Source organism: Abramis brama (genome assembly GCF_963993115.1).
Source record: "Abramis brama genome assembly, chromosome: 3".
In the NCBI taxonomy this organism is placed as follows: domain Eukaryota; kingdom Metazoa; phylum Chordata; class Actinopteri; order Cypriniformes; family Leuciscidae; genus Abramis; species Abramis brama.
Genome location: NC_139965.1, coordinates 9,367,305 through 9,385,076, shown reverse-complemented (window position 1 = coordinate 9,385,076; position 17,772 = coordinate 9,367,305). Strand labels below are relative to the sequence as shown.

Sequence of the window (17,772 nt, the reverse complement as noted above, 5' to 3'; positions counted from 1 at the left end):
GCCCAGAATAGTTATTAAAAACATCGTTAAAATAGTCCAAGTGACTACAGTGGCACTACATTAAGTTTATCATGCGACGACAATACTTTTTGTGCGGAAAAACAACAAAAATAACGACTTTATCCAACTATTAGTGTTCTTCAATGTGGGCCTCTGACGAGAGTTCACGGGAGCGCCAGGACGCATGCGCGAGAACTGAGCGTACAGCGTTCTTCTTCTACTACTACTTGTTACTGACTGCTCACTCCTTGGGAGTATTACCGCCATCTACTGTACAAGATGACGTCCCGACATTGCCGGGTGCGCAAAACGGTCTGTTCATAAGCCGAGGAAGACGCGCACTGTATCCTGTACAGTAGATGGCGGTAATACTCATTAAGAACTTAAAGGGTAACTAAACCCCTGGTCTGAGCCTGACTCCACCCACTGGCAATATTTGAAAAATGCTGGAAAAGTAGGCAGAGCCCAGTGGAGAGGGGGCGTGCATCTGAGACGTATCTCTCTGCAGGCAAGGGCGTGGTTAGCTGGTACCCTCTGACATCAGAGTGTACCACAACGTCCAATAGGAAAATTCAACTGCAGTAGCCACCGTTCAACCTGAAGAGGGCAGCACTCAGACGTTTTTACACCATATTTAGTAAAATTAAAATACTTTAAACACAAATGTCAAAAAAATTACTTGAATCAATGAACAGCACTAACAAAGCCCCATTCTTACAGATCATTAACTAAAAAAAGTTGGTTTAGGGTTTAGTTACCCTTTAAATCAACCCAAAATACTATAGGCTACTAAATACATGGGCAGCAGTTTCTTCACCAAGACCATAAAATGAGCAAGTTTTTTTTTTTTTTTTTCATTGTAAAATAAATTAATGTTTGCATCACAATAAGTGTATTGGGATTGTCAAAACATTTGATAACTAAACAGAATTTTATTAAGTTCCATTGCAGTAACAACATGTTTCTACGTGTTACAATGACTGGTAGGCCACTGTTTTTATTATTGCTTGATTTCAAATTTCATGATTTCAATTCAATTCAGTTCTTGTGATTTGATTCCGGTCTTGATTCAATATCAATTCATTTAGATACATATTAGGTACAGTAGATACATGTTAATAGATAAAGGTAAAAAATAACAATTTGAATATAAATATAATGGTTTTTTATTTATTATAATGACAACTTAATCATATTTTAATGATATAAGTAAAATATAATATGTTAATATAGTGCACATGATATTTAATTTAATTCAGTTCAATTTACGTTTATTTGTATAGCACTTTTCACAATACACATCATTTCAAAGCAGCTTCACAGAAAGTGCATGAGTCCACATTACAATTTAGAGTGATCTGTTATCAGAGGTAACGGTCTAAGTTATGTATTTCAGAAAAAGTCACGGTTAGCTAAAAATGTATTAATTTAAACTATTTAATAATTTAATGCAGAAACAATGAGCTCATTGAAGTAATGAATAATTGTTTGTTAACAAATAATTATGACATTTAGAAAATATAGCATTGCTGCAAAATTTAGCAAAATACTCCTCTCTAAAACAAATTTTACTAGCCAACTAACGTGCCATGGTCATGGCTTTCCTGGGGTAAAATAACGTTATGTGACATTATGTTCTCCAGCTGTTTTATTGACCATTTCCATGGGTAAAAAACACTGATTGATCGATATTATGTATGAGGCATATACATTTCGGTAAGTTGTACTGTATCTTTCAACCAACCTATTGTTCATTCGTGTTTATTTACTATTTACTAGTAGCTAAGAGATGATCGGTTCACTTGCTGCTTGAACTGAGGCGCCAGCGATCTGTCATGTCACATTTACAGGCGCCAAAACGGTATTTATTGTGTACATTTCGTAATAAAATTGACAGAATTTCAGAGACTGAAACCGCTATTTTTTGAAACCGGGTCCCAAGGTGGATAAATCTGAAAACGCCACCCTTGCGTTTTCGTGTGTACGGCCAATCCGTACATTTTGTGAAACGATGATGTCATCACACCAAATGTCAACTAGTCAGACACCGCTAAGTCACAGCAACAATTGCCGACTACATGCTTGTGTTCGTGCTGCAGAAGCTACTGAGCCTCTTTTATTTCTTTCTTTATTATTTACTTGAATGTATTTTTATTTCATTTCTTTTTTTTTTTTACTTCTTTATTTAGGCCTATTTATATTTTCTTTCTTATGCTATGATGCTTGTCTGTTGTCTGATTAAGACATTTCGTATTTTGTAGGGATGGGCGTTTCAAGCAAAAATAATATTCGACGATTGCTGGGAATTATTTGATTATTATTCAAAAAATGCACCCCCTACATGTTGTAGCCATTAAAGAAAATGTACTTAGTTTCATATTTATGTGTAAATAATATGTTATTTTTTAATTTGATCTATGTTATATGAAAAGTGAACAGCATGTAATCATAAGATGCGCAATATATCGGGAGACATAATTTTGACCACATTAAGTTTTTTTCTTTAAAGTGAATTTTGTTTTGTATAAATTGTATCTTAATTTTAATCAATGTTTCATCAACCAATTGCCTGGATTTAATAAATAAGAAGCAAATATAGCAGACAATTTAATCAGGACATGGAGGCACCGGCGCGACATAACTTGCATTGCTCGTGAACTGAGCTCGTCTCATAAATGAACCGAAACTCAGAAATATATCTATAGAAAGCTTGAAATGTCCACTTTTAAACAAAACAATTAAAAACTAAAAGAAACAGACAACTCTCTTATGTAATCCGCATGAAGTGTGCATTTCTCTCTGGCACGTTCACAATACTGCGAAGGTGGCGAGTCAGCATCGTCAACATCTTTAGCCGAGACTGACACAGAAAACTTTAGTTTATTAATAAACAATTAAAATGTCTCTTTGCTATATTTGACACATTAATAATGATTACTTTTGCCGGTTCTTTGTGGCAAGCTTTATGCGTCCGCTAACTATCGAATATCGTGACTCATATTTTGCATCAGGCCATTTATGGTTGTTCATATTGTTCAATAAAGTTCTTGATAAAAAAAGAAAAAAAGAAGCTACTGTGCCTAATATTATTGTTGTATACAGTGCGCAAGGTTTATGCGCATGCTCTAAGTCTTCTTCTCCGTTTTTAGTGTATGTCTGTGGCACAATTACAGCGCCACATACTGGTTTGGCATGTATACTACATCATTTTGAGTTGGTTTCAGTGGTTTCGTGTGTACCCAGATATTTCTTGAGACGACGCCATGTTTACGGATTTTTTTTTTTTTAACGGGAAAAAAAAAAATCGGATAGGGAAAGCTCTGGCTTCGTGTGGATGTGGCCTTAGACATCAGCACTGATGTCAACCTCAACAACGCTGACAATAAAAAAAAATAAAAAATAAAATACGATACAAATTTTGTACGGATACAGCTAAACGTGTCTCCGTGTGGACAGGGCCTAAACAGTAAAAGATTCAGCTACATAAATTATTATCAGGCCAATCTAATAATAATAGCGCATCACGCTAACACATATTATCAGTTCACTTCTGGCATTGCCATCGCAGACTGTTCATTATAAAAATAAAACAGTCAAACAAACATATAAAAAGTTATTCTGCTTAATTTAATTAATCTTTTGTACAATATAAAGGCTGTGCCGGTCAGTTAACTTGCTGTTATTCCAAACTCATTTCCCTTGAAGATGCTGATTTGCCTGATGTCTGATGCCTTCGTGTAGCCTATATTAGGACTTGACTGAAGTTTGAAGCCTTCTTTACATTAATAGTTCACATTCAAAATGTTACATTGCAAATATGGAAACTTTGGACGAATGAGAGATGCAGAAAGTGGAAATGACTGGAAACAAACAAGTTTGTCACATGCTTATATTTTGCCCCATTGAAAGGGGACTGCACCAATGTCTGAATGAAAGTACTGGCACAGTTTACCCCTGAGCTGTTTGGCATGTGTTGTACTGTTGGTTGTGTGTGGCAGAGTGGCCTGCTGTAGGCCAGGGTCTTGATCTAGTCCTTCCTGGTCGATTCCTGCCATGTATACTTCACAGGAATCTGTACGCAGAAAGTTGTGCAGAGCACAGCAAGCCAACACAATGTCCTCCACTTTGGCAGTGTTTTGTATATTAATGGTGGTTCGAAAAACTCGAAAATGATTTGCCAGGATGCCAAATGAATTTTCACCCACCACCCGAGCTCACGAAAGCCTGCAATTGAATATGCATTGCTCTACAGATAGCCTGCGTTTCGGATGTGGCTTCGTGAGGTACTCCTTCAAGGGAAATGCCTAATCTGCCACAATGCAGTAATGGGCCAGCTGGTCAGATTCAGGAAGTGGTGCAGGTACAGGTATTTTCGATATTCTTTTCTCCAAAGCATCCTGTAATGAACATCCACCACACACTCCACTATCTGAAATACGCCCACTGCAGCCCACATCAACATAAAGGAATCTGTAATTGCGGTCAACCAGTGCCATTAGAACTAAGCATCCTGTAATGAAAATGTACGCTTGTAGTTGTAAAATGTCGATCCAGTTCCTGGTGGGAGACGAATGTTGATGTGCTTCCCATCCAGAGCACCCAGGCAGTTTGGGAAGTTCCCCTGAGCCTGGAATCCAATGGCAACTTGCTGCCACTCTTCCACTGTGTCTGGGCACTGAAAACAATACAATTAAAACAAAAATTAGTTTTATTTGTCAGACCCTTTATAACTCGTAGTCATTTTGGGATGTTTCACTGTCCGAAAGTATACAAACTGCACTATAAATGTTGAGAGAGAAAAAAAAAAACATATACATGCATACCTTCAGGTATTTCTCTTTTAAGACCTGGTAGATAGACATTCCCAATTGGAACTGGTAAGAAAGGCTCTTGAAGCTTTCTCCTGCAAAAATTACAATCACTTAACTTCATTATAAATTTTCCACACCTTTTCCAGTATCAAATCAAACACTTTTACTGCAATTTCATTACATTACATCAAATAAACAAACAAAGAATAAACCTTTAGCTTGCTTACCTGTTGCCAAGAACCGTAGTGTAATCATCAGACGTTCCCCTGGCCTGCGGACATACAATCCCAGTTGTTCGTGTTTCTCCTCTGTATGATTGGACTGATAAGTTCCTTTAACATGTGAAACTGAATTGGAAAAAGCTGAGCAAATAAAATCTGAGGTTTCCGCTAACTCCTGGGCCCGTATTCATAAAGAATCTTAATGCAAAGAGTAGCTCCTAGTGACAAAATTCTAAGAAAATTCTTAGAAATGTGGGCGTTTACTCTTAAAATTAAAGAAAAAATCCTAGTAACGAAAAAAGTAATTCAGAAAGCATCTTAACCCTTAAAAGAGGTCTTAAGTTCAAAATTGTTAGGAGCACGGACGAGGACTTTTAAGAGGCTTAAGAGTTTCTTTAGCAGAGGAGAAAATGGCAGAAAGACGAAGAGGGAGAAGAAATGTGTTGCAGACAATGGATGACAGTGAGTTAATAAGACGCTATAGATTAGACTGTGCAGGGATCATGTTTGTGACTGATCTTTTTAGAGACACGCTAATATCTCCAGCACAGCGCAGAAATGCCATAGCACCTGAAATGAAAGTAATCACTACATTACGATATTTGGCAACTGGGAAAATTCCATGTTTGATACATTACAGTTTTTCTCGATTGCTTAAACACATTTCTTGAAACTATGCCTCGTATTCTCAAAACTGTAAACACAAATCCATAACGTCTCACCCAATTCCCCAAACATCCTATTTTCAGGTCAAAATGAAGCTCTACACTCAAAACCATTCACTCTCGCTGAAAAACCAAACTTTGACCTCAGACTGGACACACAAGCACTCAAAATCACACACACTACAACATAGTCTAACTCACTGGTGCAATAAATTCAAAACAACATTTCCAAAACTGGTAAGTTATGTTGCTTGTGGTTCCCCCATCACAAACCTTTTCACATGATGAACACAAAAGACACAACCAGTGCATACATTGGCACATTTTTATTCATACACAGAAAACACAAACACACAAAAATATTTTTTTTACTCTTTTTTTTTACTCTCTCCTCTAATTCTTTTTTTTATATTTACTTACAGTAAGATGTGTGTGACCAACATATGACAGTAAAAGAGCACACACAAACCATATTCTAATATGGAATTTGAATTGTATTGGAATAGTAAAGAGTGTTGGGACATGACAGGAGGGCCTCCACTCAAGGAGACAATATGATTAACACGTCTAAGAATGTTCCACATATGGTTGAAATACCATCATTTGCCTAGAAAGATAACATTCTGGGAGTCAAGACTATAAAGGAGAAAGGATGCCCTCCCCTCACTGTCACACTCTGCAGCCACTCTGTGTGACTGTACGACTGCTGGCCTTTTCTTGCAAGAAAATAAACCTCATCAAAGACTATTGGAAATGTTTGTCTCTTATTCAGTGATAGAATTTTGTTTGCCACCACTCCTCCCTGAAGGTTCTCGAGGCGACGGTAAAGCGACTCAAATTTGGCCTTACTCATAGTCCAGCCTCCCTCATAGTCATACCATTGATAAAGACGTGGGCAACTAGAGTGGCTTGAATTTCATCTGGGACTGCTTGTCTTCTTGTCCTTGCCCTTCCTCCTCCTCATTCTTATCCCTCTTCCTTCATGTCTTTCTGGATCCATTGTTCCAAACCGCAATAAACTGATTTGGGCCATTTTATATATCTATTGAAGGTTCTGATTGATGTGTGTTACATTTTGACTCTTAGTGTTTCCACCTGGGTAATTGTGTGCTAACTGAGCTGAAGCTGTGCTGACTTGAGTGAACAATATTGAATGCTAGTGCTTTATACATGACAACATGGTCTAGGCAATGAGAAATGAAGGGATTTGTGTGTAGAGTTTTGCAGTGACAGTTCAACAAATCTGACTCATGTGTCAAAACAGAGAATAGTGTTTATAGTTTAGTGAAATGCGTGTGCTTTTTGATAAATGGCGTTATGGTTTTGAAATTTTAGTTCAAAAGCCTGGTTATAGTGTTTAAGCAATCGAGAAAAACTGTAAAACCAACATTCAAACCACCACTTAAATAGACATTCCAACAATCAGTGTAATTGGAAAGAGTGGAACAATTTTTATCATTCTAAGCCAAGCAAATACCTTATAGGAAATTAACAGCATGGTAAACAAAAAAAAAGGATTTATATATATAATGTGTGTGTGTGAGAACGGTCAAATAGGAAAAATTACGCATGTAATTTCAAAGTGAAGGCTTAGAATAGACCCTATACTTAAAATCACCTTTTTTCCCCTTCTTGGTCAACCAACCAATCACGGTCTTCAAAAGATTGTGTCATACATAGCAACGGGGTCAACCCCGCCTCCTTACTAAGATAAAAGTTTTTGTCTTTTCCTTACTCAGAGTTGCTCTCAGATCAGTCCCGAATCGCTCTTAAGCTAAGACTCCTGCGTAAAAGTGTTTAAGATAAATTAAGAGTTTTCTGAGAGGATTCTTAGAATCTTTATGAATACGGGCCCAGCTCTCTACACAGGTTCGGGAAAGCCCCTTGAGCCTGTTTCTGGAGTATCCATGGTTTCACCCATAGACATAATAGAGAGTAGACGCCGCATCGACCGCCACTGCCTACTGCTGCTGACGAGCCGTGGGGCCGCCATCTTGGACAGGTCACCCGCTCCACTCAGTGTAATCTGTTTGACAGGTGCAATGAGCTGTCAGCGCATTTAATTAATCATACCTCACTGAATACCGAACTGATTTTCACTTTTTTTTTTTTTTGCTGCAAAGGTCATACATGTAGCTATGATACAGGACACATTTTAATATTCATAGTGGGCTTAACCGTAATAGAATATTCTGATATATGATATAAAGTGACCAGACGTCTGAGATCAAAACTGGGAACATTATCCCCGAAAAGGGGGAAAAAACTGGGACATTTCCAGTTTGAACTATCAATCTGATTGAAAAACCTAATGTTGTATCTTCAAAAACAAAACGGGGACAAATGTATTTTTTTTTTCTGTATTCAGCCAGGGACAGGCAACCAAAAACGGGGACTGTCCCCTGAATCCGGGGACGTCTGGTCACCCTATGATGTGTGATGTAGGCTTTGATAGGTATTTTGCACATCACACACTATAAATATGATAGAGTAGCAGAAACGGATAGTGGCAATAAAGTCAGATATTTGAATAAGTTGAAGAAACAATATATGATTATATTATTATTCCTTTTTGTTAGGGTGAATTACATGTGAATAATACACAGTGTTGGGCAAGCTAAATTGTAGTGAGCTAAGCTATCAGTTACTCTGCCGTGAATAAAGCTTCACTACACAAAAGCTACCACCCAGTCAAATGTAGCAAGCTAAGTAACACAAACACAGCAGTAGGCTAGTTCACTACATAGGAAGCTACTTTAGTTTGCACTAATTTCACATGACAAGAAAAGTGTTGCTTGTGTGGCCAAGCTACTTGATAAAAGGAGTTAAGCTACTGAAAAGTGACTTGATTCAGGAAATAGTGAAGCTATACCACCAAAATACTAAGTTAAGCTAAGCTACAAGTAGTGACTGCCCAACACTGATAATACAGTCTGTGCCACTTGTGTAAAATTCGCTGGCCAAAAATAGCATTCGGATGAAATTTAATGAAATATGACAAGAACAATAACACTCACTGTTTCTCCTGTTTCACGTCAGAGATGGAAATATTGTCCAGTCTGAACATCTAAATGTAGAAATAAACAAATGAGTGATGAGGATGTTTACACACAAATGTGTTCAGGTTTTATAAACACGAAAAAAAAAAAGAAAAAAAAAGAAACTGTAAACAGCAGGAGTATGAAATGAAACAAAATAATAATTTTCACAAAGAGATGAATTCTAATTTTTAGGGGTTTGTTTGGTTCAAACACGAACAGATAAAAAGTCTGTGTTCACACTGTCAGTCCAAATCCAATTATTGTGTATCTGACTGGAATCTGATCTAATTGACCGTCCACACTGTGTATCGCAACTGTTCGGATCTGATTTGTGAGTCTCGTGGTTTTAATGTCAGTGACGTTGTGTTGGTGGGCATACGCCAAAAACATCAACGACAACATGGAGGGGTTCGTACAGATAAAGATGTTTTCTTATTTACAACATGACAATATGTAGTGGTCGTGCTGGAGTCTTGCGTCTTCTGAGGCAGCGACAGAAACGTGGGAAGTGTGTGTGGCTTTATTCTGTGCGTTCATCTCCGCCAGACTCATAATTCAACACATCTCCATTATATTGTCATTTTCTGCTCGACCGTCACTTTTTAACAACACAACCTTGTTTCTGTAGCGACTTTCAGCATGTTTCCTATAACAACCTCTGACATGTTTATGTTGAGAAATTGACAAACCACGTGAAATCCAATCAGAGCAGTCAGACTGAAACAGATTTCCAGAAATGTGATTTGAACAGGGTTTTAAACCACATGGATGTATTCAAAACGCATTTGTAAAAATCATTTCATGTGATTTTTTTTTGTTTTGCTGTTCGCACTTGTTAAAGGGATAGTTCACCCAAAAATGAAAATTACCCCATGATTTACTCACCCTGAAGCCATCCTAGGTTCTTTCAGACGAATACAATCAGAGTTATATAAAAAAAAAATGTCCTGGCTTTTCCAAGCTTTATAATTACAGGGAATGGGAGCCCTAAATTTAAAACACAAAAAAGTGCATCCATCCACCGTACACATCGTTTTAGGATCTTGAGTTTGTTGCACAGCCCTGTTTGTTTGAACCGCGAGAGGTGTCAAAGCTTACACTACTCCTACATCTACGCCATACATCGTCAATTGTGACTCTTTTGGTGTAAGTGGACTTGCGTACGGCCGCCTGCTGGAAGCTAGTTATTTTAGTCAATATAGTTAAATCTCTATAGTTATAAATATGGATGTTTTTCTTGCACAAACGTATCGCTTCAGAAGGCCTTAATTAACCCCCCAGAGTCATGTGGATTACTTTATTACTTTTATAATGGATGGATCAACTTTTTTGGCCTTCAAATTTTGGGCTCCCATTCACTGCCATTATAAAGATTGTATTCGTCTGAAAGAAGAATGACACATATGTCACATATACTCTTAAGGGTGAGTAAATCATGGGTCAATTTTCATTTTTGGGTGAACTATATCTTTAAATATGATCAAAGAAATCCAGCATTGCATCAGTTCAGGTGATGTCAGTAAAGCTTGTATCAGCTGACAATCAACTGTTTCTGATGTGTTTTGACACACACATCACAGGTTCTTTTAAATCCCCACTCTTCTGTTGCATGTCTTCACGCTGGATTTAACTTCCCTCCTCCATCCCCAGCTCCACCTTTAGCCTGGAGATCTGTGATCTGATCTGAGATCTGTCTTGTCATCATCTTCAGTGACACCACTACGTAACATGTACATCATTCTTTCTCATGTATTTTGGCTTGTTTACAACAACTCATGTTATAATTAATGTTATATTTTGCCCAGAACAGACCCATATTGCCAAGACTAACTGCATTATCATGCAGTATACACATTTGACAAAAGTGGTCCTGACTGAAATAAAAACATACATGTCAAATTGAACCGGGATGTACCTCGAGTTAACAGTCCAGCAATAACATTAAAGCAGCTGTTTAGTTGTGAATGTTCAAATATAAATTATGAATGTTTACATGTATATATTTTGCTGATTAGTCCATGTTGTTGCCAAGACTTTATTCTGCAGAACTTGTAGATTTATTGATACTGACGTCAATATGCAAATAAAGAAAAAGAGAGGTGGACAATGCACAAATAAGGAGGAAGTCAAATATGAAAATTAGTTTTAGAGAAATACACAAATGATGTGATGAGCTGAATGAGGGATGAGAGCAGATATAATAATCACGTAGTTTAAATCTGCAGACAGAAACATCAGACTCAGGACAGAAACACACGACCTCTAAAGTAAGAACATGTTCATTCTTCAAACACAATTACACTTTCAGATGTTAATATTGTCTGAATGATTGTGAATCGAGTTATGCTGATATGATTATATTTTAATATAAGATGAATATGAGATTATTTTAGTTTTTCAATGTGTTTCTTCCTCAGAAATGGACCAAACTCTATATTTGATTCTTCTTCTCATTGGTGAGTGTGTTTGTTGTTTTATTTATGGTTTATAGTTTCATCAGGTTTGACCCTGTTATGAAAAGCATTAAATCAAACGCTCTCTTTCACAGCTCTCTGCTCCGTATCTGAATGTGTTCAGCGTCAGTATCACTTTATAAACGTGTTGAAGAACTGGACTGAAGCTCAGAGATTCTGCAGAGAGAATTACACAGATCTGGCCACCGTTGACAACATGAACGACATGAACGAGCTGAGCGAGCTGAAGAAGAGTGAGAAGAGTGTTCAGGATATCTGGATTGGGCTGCAGAGGACGAGTGTTGATAAATGGCAGTGGTCTTCAGGTGAACCTGCGCTCTATCTGAACTGGAGACCTGAACAACCTGATGGCAGAGATGAGTGTGCTATAATGAGAAATGGAGAATGGCATGATTGGCCATGTAGTAACAGCCTGACTTTCATCTGCAGTTCATCTAACAGTAAGTGCAGCTCCATACAATCACAATAAACATTAATTTATAAAAGATACACCATATACTGCACTGTAAAATCTAATTAGTTACATTTACTTAAAGCATGCAAACTGATTGCCTTAAAAAAACAACAACAAAAAAACAACAACAACAAGCGAAACAGGAATAGTATGTTGTACTGACAAAAGTTTAGTTAGTATAGTTCATTTACACAAGAATTCTAGTAACTAAAAAAGAACTGAGAGTACTAGATAATTTACTTCACATTTACTTAGTATAGCTACACTGTTAAACCTTGTTGTAAAAAAAATTCTGACAGTAACATGCCCTTTTACATTAAAACAGTAATATACCATAGAAAACAATGGATTCTGAGAAAATAGCCTACTGGAATATTCTGTGAATTAACAGTGCTGAAAGTCGACACTCAGTGTGATACACACTCGACACTCTTGTGTTCCAAATCACACCCTATACCCTCATTCACTATTCCCTACATTAGTTCACTGATATAGTCCACATGACATGTGAATGAAAAGAAGTGAGTGAAATCTGACACTGATGAACACCTGATAAACAGAATCACTGAAGGACAAAAAATAGAAACACAAGAACTACAACTGACTTCCAGCCAAACCAGTTTAACATTATTCCTTTCATACATGTAGAAAAGTTATTTTTGAGAATTAACAGAGATTTAGATGTTAACAGAGATTTAGATGTTTTATTGAAAAGGATAAGGTTTGTTGTCACCGATATAGTGATCAGTGTTTTCTTTAGGTGGGCTCTTGACCCTTGACTCATTAACATTAGTTTTTCTCTGGCTTCTGTGACAGTGAGTTTATAAAGCACTTTTGTTACGGCAAGAAAAAGCCAAGAGGAAGTTGATCAGGTGTTGTTGGCTGTTGTGATGATGCTGTCTAATTTTGGTAACACTTTACAATAAGGTTAATTTGTTAACATTAGTTAATGTATTAACTAACATGAACATTTATCACATTTACAAGTGCCAACGCTCTACTGTTTGAGCTACAGGAAAGCTGAACTAACAATGAACAATACATTTGTTACAGTATTTATTAATCTTAAACATTTATTAAACTAATGTTGACGAATACAACTTTTGATTTTGATAATGTATTAGTAAATGTTGAAATTAATATTAACTAAGATTAAGTAATGCTGTAGAAGTATTGTTCATTATTAGTTCATGTTACCTAAGGTAGTTTACTAATATTAACTAATGAACCACATTGTACATTGTTACCAATTCACTGAACTGTTCCTGTGTCTAATCTTGAATTTCATGGGTATTGTAACTTTATATTTATTGATTATAGTATCTCTGTGATTCTACAGCATGACATCCAGCAATGTTTCAGAAATCATCTATTTTGAAGGATATTAAAATCATAGTGCATAAAACAATTTGAACTCCTGCATGACTTAGACACACACAGACACCAACAATCAGCACATGAATCTCAACAATGGTGACAATTAAAAGTTTCATGTTGCAATGCATGCTGGGTGCCAGCATAGTACAAAACTCCCAGCATGCACAATGGTCTTTTTTTTATTGAGATTGAGATTCATGTGCTGATTTTTTTTATATCTGTGTGTGTCTAAACGATGTTGTAGTGCTGTTTTTATTTATTTATTTTTAGTATGATGCGTCTAAAAAAAAAAAAAAAATCATTATAACTGATTGTTTTTCGCATTGGTGGTAGTTAGGGATGCACTAATACTGACAAAAGTATCAGTATTGGCCCGATACTGAGCTCATGTACTCATAAAAATGCTCCGATAGCAGGCAGCGTGTAAACAGTGTTTGTGTCCAGACAAAGAAACACTGACAACAGAGAGTATAATGGGGATAAAAAATAATGCTGTCTATGAAGTAAATGTATCTTATTAGTGGAATATTAAATGAAATATAGTAACGCCTATATAGCTGTGGTGCACGAGCTGATAAGAGAAAAACGCACAGTGGATTGAGTGCGAGCTGTTCGACCTTATAAGGTCATAGCCAATTGAACCTTTCTCTGCCTTATTAGGAAAGGAAATAATTTCTTATAGGAAAAGATCAATAATATTCATTATCATTATAATATTCAGATCATTATTCGTGACACTCATGTAGACACCGTAAGAGCTACAGCAAACACACACACACACACACACACACACACACAAAGAAAAAACACTGTATCACTCCAACACAGTAACCAACATCACAATAAAACAATACAATTACAAAAATGACAAACATTAAACTTAGTTACCTTATAACCCTGAGGAAAATTCCCTAATGTTACTTCATTTAATATCTTCATAAATATTTTATGAATTTTTAATATATCTCATCCACTGTAGAAACAGTCTTTGGATGACACGTGTTTCTGATGCTTTCACCACTGCTCTTATTCACATGCAAACTATAAACTGACATAATAATAATGAACAAACTGATTCTTGAATCTGTTTCTATGTGTTTTTCTTAAAGTGAACCCAGGACTCGTCTTTGTCAATCAGATGAAGAACTGGACAGACGCTCAGAGTTACTGCAGACAGAATCACATTGATCTGGTCAGTGTGAGGAACCAGAGTGAGAATCAACAGATTCAGAAGTTCATCAGTGATAATCACATATCTAATGATGTCTGGATCGGTCTGTTCAGAGTCAGAGACCCATGGCAGTGGTCAGATCAGAGTGACTCCTCATTCAGAGACTGGGATACTAATGAACCTGATATTAATGGAAAACTTAAAAACTGTACAGTGATCAAACCGAACGCTCTGGGTCAATGGCATGCCGACTCCTGCAACAGCCAATTTCCTTTTGTGTGTCATGAAGGTGAGCAGATCCTCACACACACACACAATCCATCCATCACCTCCAGATATCTTAAAGTTCACGCTACATGTCTGACATGACATATTCCTCCACAGTGTTTGTTCTGCATGTTGTTTTTGATCAGTCTCTCTCTAGTTTTTGCTTGTGGTTTGTTTTGTGTCCAGATAAACTGATTCTGATCAAAGAGAATCTGACGTGGCCTGAAGCTCTGAGATACTGCAGACAGAATTATACGGATCTGGTCTCGGTTCAGTCAGGCGAGATTCAGCGTCGTGTGATGAATGTGGTTAAACGTGCGTCTACTGAGGCGGTGTGGTTGGGTTTACGTCACTCCTGCACTGTGGGCCTCTGGTTCTGGGTGAGCGGAGAGACCGTGTGCTATCAGAACTGGGCTCCAGGGAACGGCACAGGAGACGAGGACTGTGAGTCTGGAGTGAGATCTGGAGCAGTTCAGTCTGGAGGAGATCAGCGCTGGATCAGCCGTCCTGAACACGACAAACTAAACTTCATCTGCAGCAGATCTGAGGAGTGAAGGATATGTTTGTGTTCTTTCATAACTGGCAAATCTTTTTTCATCAGATAATATTCTTATATCAAAGTACACTGTAAAATCTCATTAGTAAAAAATAGAATAGTTTACATACACAAGAGTTCTAGTATATAAAAAGAACTGAGTGTACTTCATTATTTACTTTAAATAAAATTGAATTGTTGCCATTATTGTGTTTTGTATGCTGAATGTTGAAGTCTGTGTGTGACTCATGGTCAATTACAAGATATTGTCCCAAATCTAGATGGATTATATCAACACAAAGTTTCACAGGGGGTTTATGACCAACAAAAGAAGCAACACTTTTTTTTTTTTTTTTTAAGATCATTAATTGATATTAAACACAGTCTGTGTGTGTATATACAGTATGTATATACATATGAAAATGTATGCAACTGAAGAGTATCTTATGTATAGCCACTTTAATATATTTGATCAGGGGGTGCTGGGGTAGAGTATTTTAAACAAAATACTAATATTAAACAGCCCAAACAAGATGAGGAACATAGAAATTAATGAGGACCATACAAATGAATGAGGACAGAGTTATGTGAGAACGCTCAGAACTCATGATAAATTTTAAAAACACAGCACAAAAATCTGCATCTTACCTTATGATAGTTAGAATCACTGTTGGATTTTACAGTGTACAATGATAATTTCTGTAACTGAAGAGTATCTTTTTAATATCAATATAACGTGCATCTAAAATACTAAATGTGCACTATATATATATATATATATATCCTTACAGAAAAAACACATGAATTTCACGTTATCGCATGTTTTCCACATGTGATCACATGTGTTCTCATGTGAACATAATGGAGCATGTGGCACATGTGGAAAACATGTTACTATAGGTTATAATGTGGAGCTCATGTGAAATATATTTGCACATGTTGTAAAATAATTTTTAACATGTGAATCATGTTACCACGTCACAAATACTGTACATTTCCAGCTTGTAATGGGAAGTTCAGATAATTTTACTGACTTGGATCTTTTGAATCTCGTTCATAATTAAAATGTTATATGTTAATGGACAAATCCCCAAACACAACTTACGCGATGTTGATGTTTCATTCATCCCCATAAGCTGAGCTATGCATTCTAGTGCCGGATACAAAAGTGATAATTAAGTACTGACAAGCACAAATTTTTCGCAAAATTGATTAATGTAAATAAAAAGGCAATGTAGATAAATTAAAAGGCAATACATACACCACAAAATGTAAAAAAAGACCAAAGTAAAAATACTGACCAGATGCAGATTCTTAGTTATACAATATGTATTGAAGAACTATTCACAATTACAGGATTCCAACATCCACATAAAAAAAAAAAAAAAAAGTAATTCAATGGCACTAATATTGAGTAAGATGAAAATTATTGTGAAGTTCATATAAAAAAAGATATATATATATATATATATACAGTGGTGTGAAAAAGTGTTTGCCCCCTTGGTAAATATGATCAAATATGGCTGTAAAAAATAAATCTGCATTTTTAATCCTTTTGATATTTTATTTTAAAAATGTGCAAAAATCTAACCTTTCATTGAAGTAAAATAATTGAAAGAAATTAAATCAACTCAAAATACTATACACTTACACTGTACTTACTATACGCCTACTACAATTACAAAATACATTGGCAGCGATTTCTTCACCAAGACCATAAAATGAGCAAGTTTCATCAGTAACAAGATATTTACAGATAGATGAATTAAACCTGTCGCTCACATCTTTTAAGTTGTTGCACTTGTGATAATGCCGTAAGTCACATGATAACGTTAACATGCAGATAATGTCTGGATCACATTTATTTTATGTCCGGATTTTAGCCTTCATTAAGTACTTATTGAGATTAAGTAGCAGTGAGTGTGTGGTTTTGAACGTAGCCATTGTAATGCATTAACACTAAAATGCTAAAGAGATCTGTTTGATATCTTCCAAAAATGTTATAACATCTTTTGTGTAAAAATTAAGACACACTTAGACATCAACACTCATCATACAAATCTCAATAATGATGACAATAAAAAAATAAATAAACACTAAAAGTTTCAGCTGCATAAATTATCTGTGCTGCAATGCATGCTGGGAGTCATGAGTGAGTTCTGTGTGCTGCGATGAAGCGTCACCATTGTTGCGTTTCATATGCTGATTATTGATGTCTGTGAGTGTATAAATAACACTGTATTTATTAACTTCTTAATCACAACATTACATTATTTTTTTGCATATCTGATCATCACGTCAGTGCTGGATGTCACTCCATATTATCACATGGTGGTATGATATTTAAAAGTATTAATGATAAAACACACTTCTGATCAGTCAATTAGACTTCAGATGTGAACAGTGAATAAGAGCACCTCCCAGTGTCAGCATTAAATACAGGAAACATCTGATGATATTCTTGACTTCTTGTCTAGTCTTGATGTCCTCTACTGCAATAAAAGTGTTTTCTGAACACACTGTTCAAGCAGCTAAAAAATAATAATCATTCTGGTTAGCCCAGATGAAACGAACATTGCGCAGTGTGCACACTATTAAATGTGACACTGAATCAGTGTTGGAATTAATGTGATAATTAAGTGATTAACTGAGTGATGATTGAACATTATTGAAGATATCTGCTGTTAATAAATAATGATAACATTTCAACATAAAACATTGCAATAGAAATAGACTACATCAATGAGGCTTTGCAT

General features: G+C 36.2%; 1 protein-coding gene across 1 annotated transcript; it reads left to right on the top strand.

Moving 5' to 3' along the window:
- Positions 1-11,157: 11,157 nt before the first annotated feature.
- Positions 11,158-15,035, top strand: LOC311079885 (C-type mannose receptor 2-like; the record flags this gene model as incomplete). The annotated part of the gene is made up of 4 exons (XM_084109607.1): positions 11,158-11,194; positions 11,287-11,652; positions 14,162-14,503; positions 14,668-15,035. The coding sequence occupies 4 exons, from the start codon at positions 11,158-11,160 to the stop codon at positions 15,033-15,035; spliced, it is 1,113 nt and encodes a 370-aa protein (XP_083965733.1).
- Between the last annotated feature and the right edge of the window lie 2,737 nt (positions 15,036-17,772).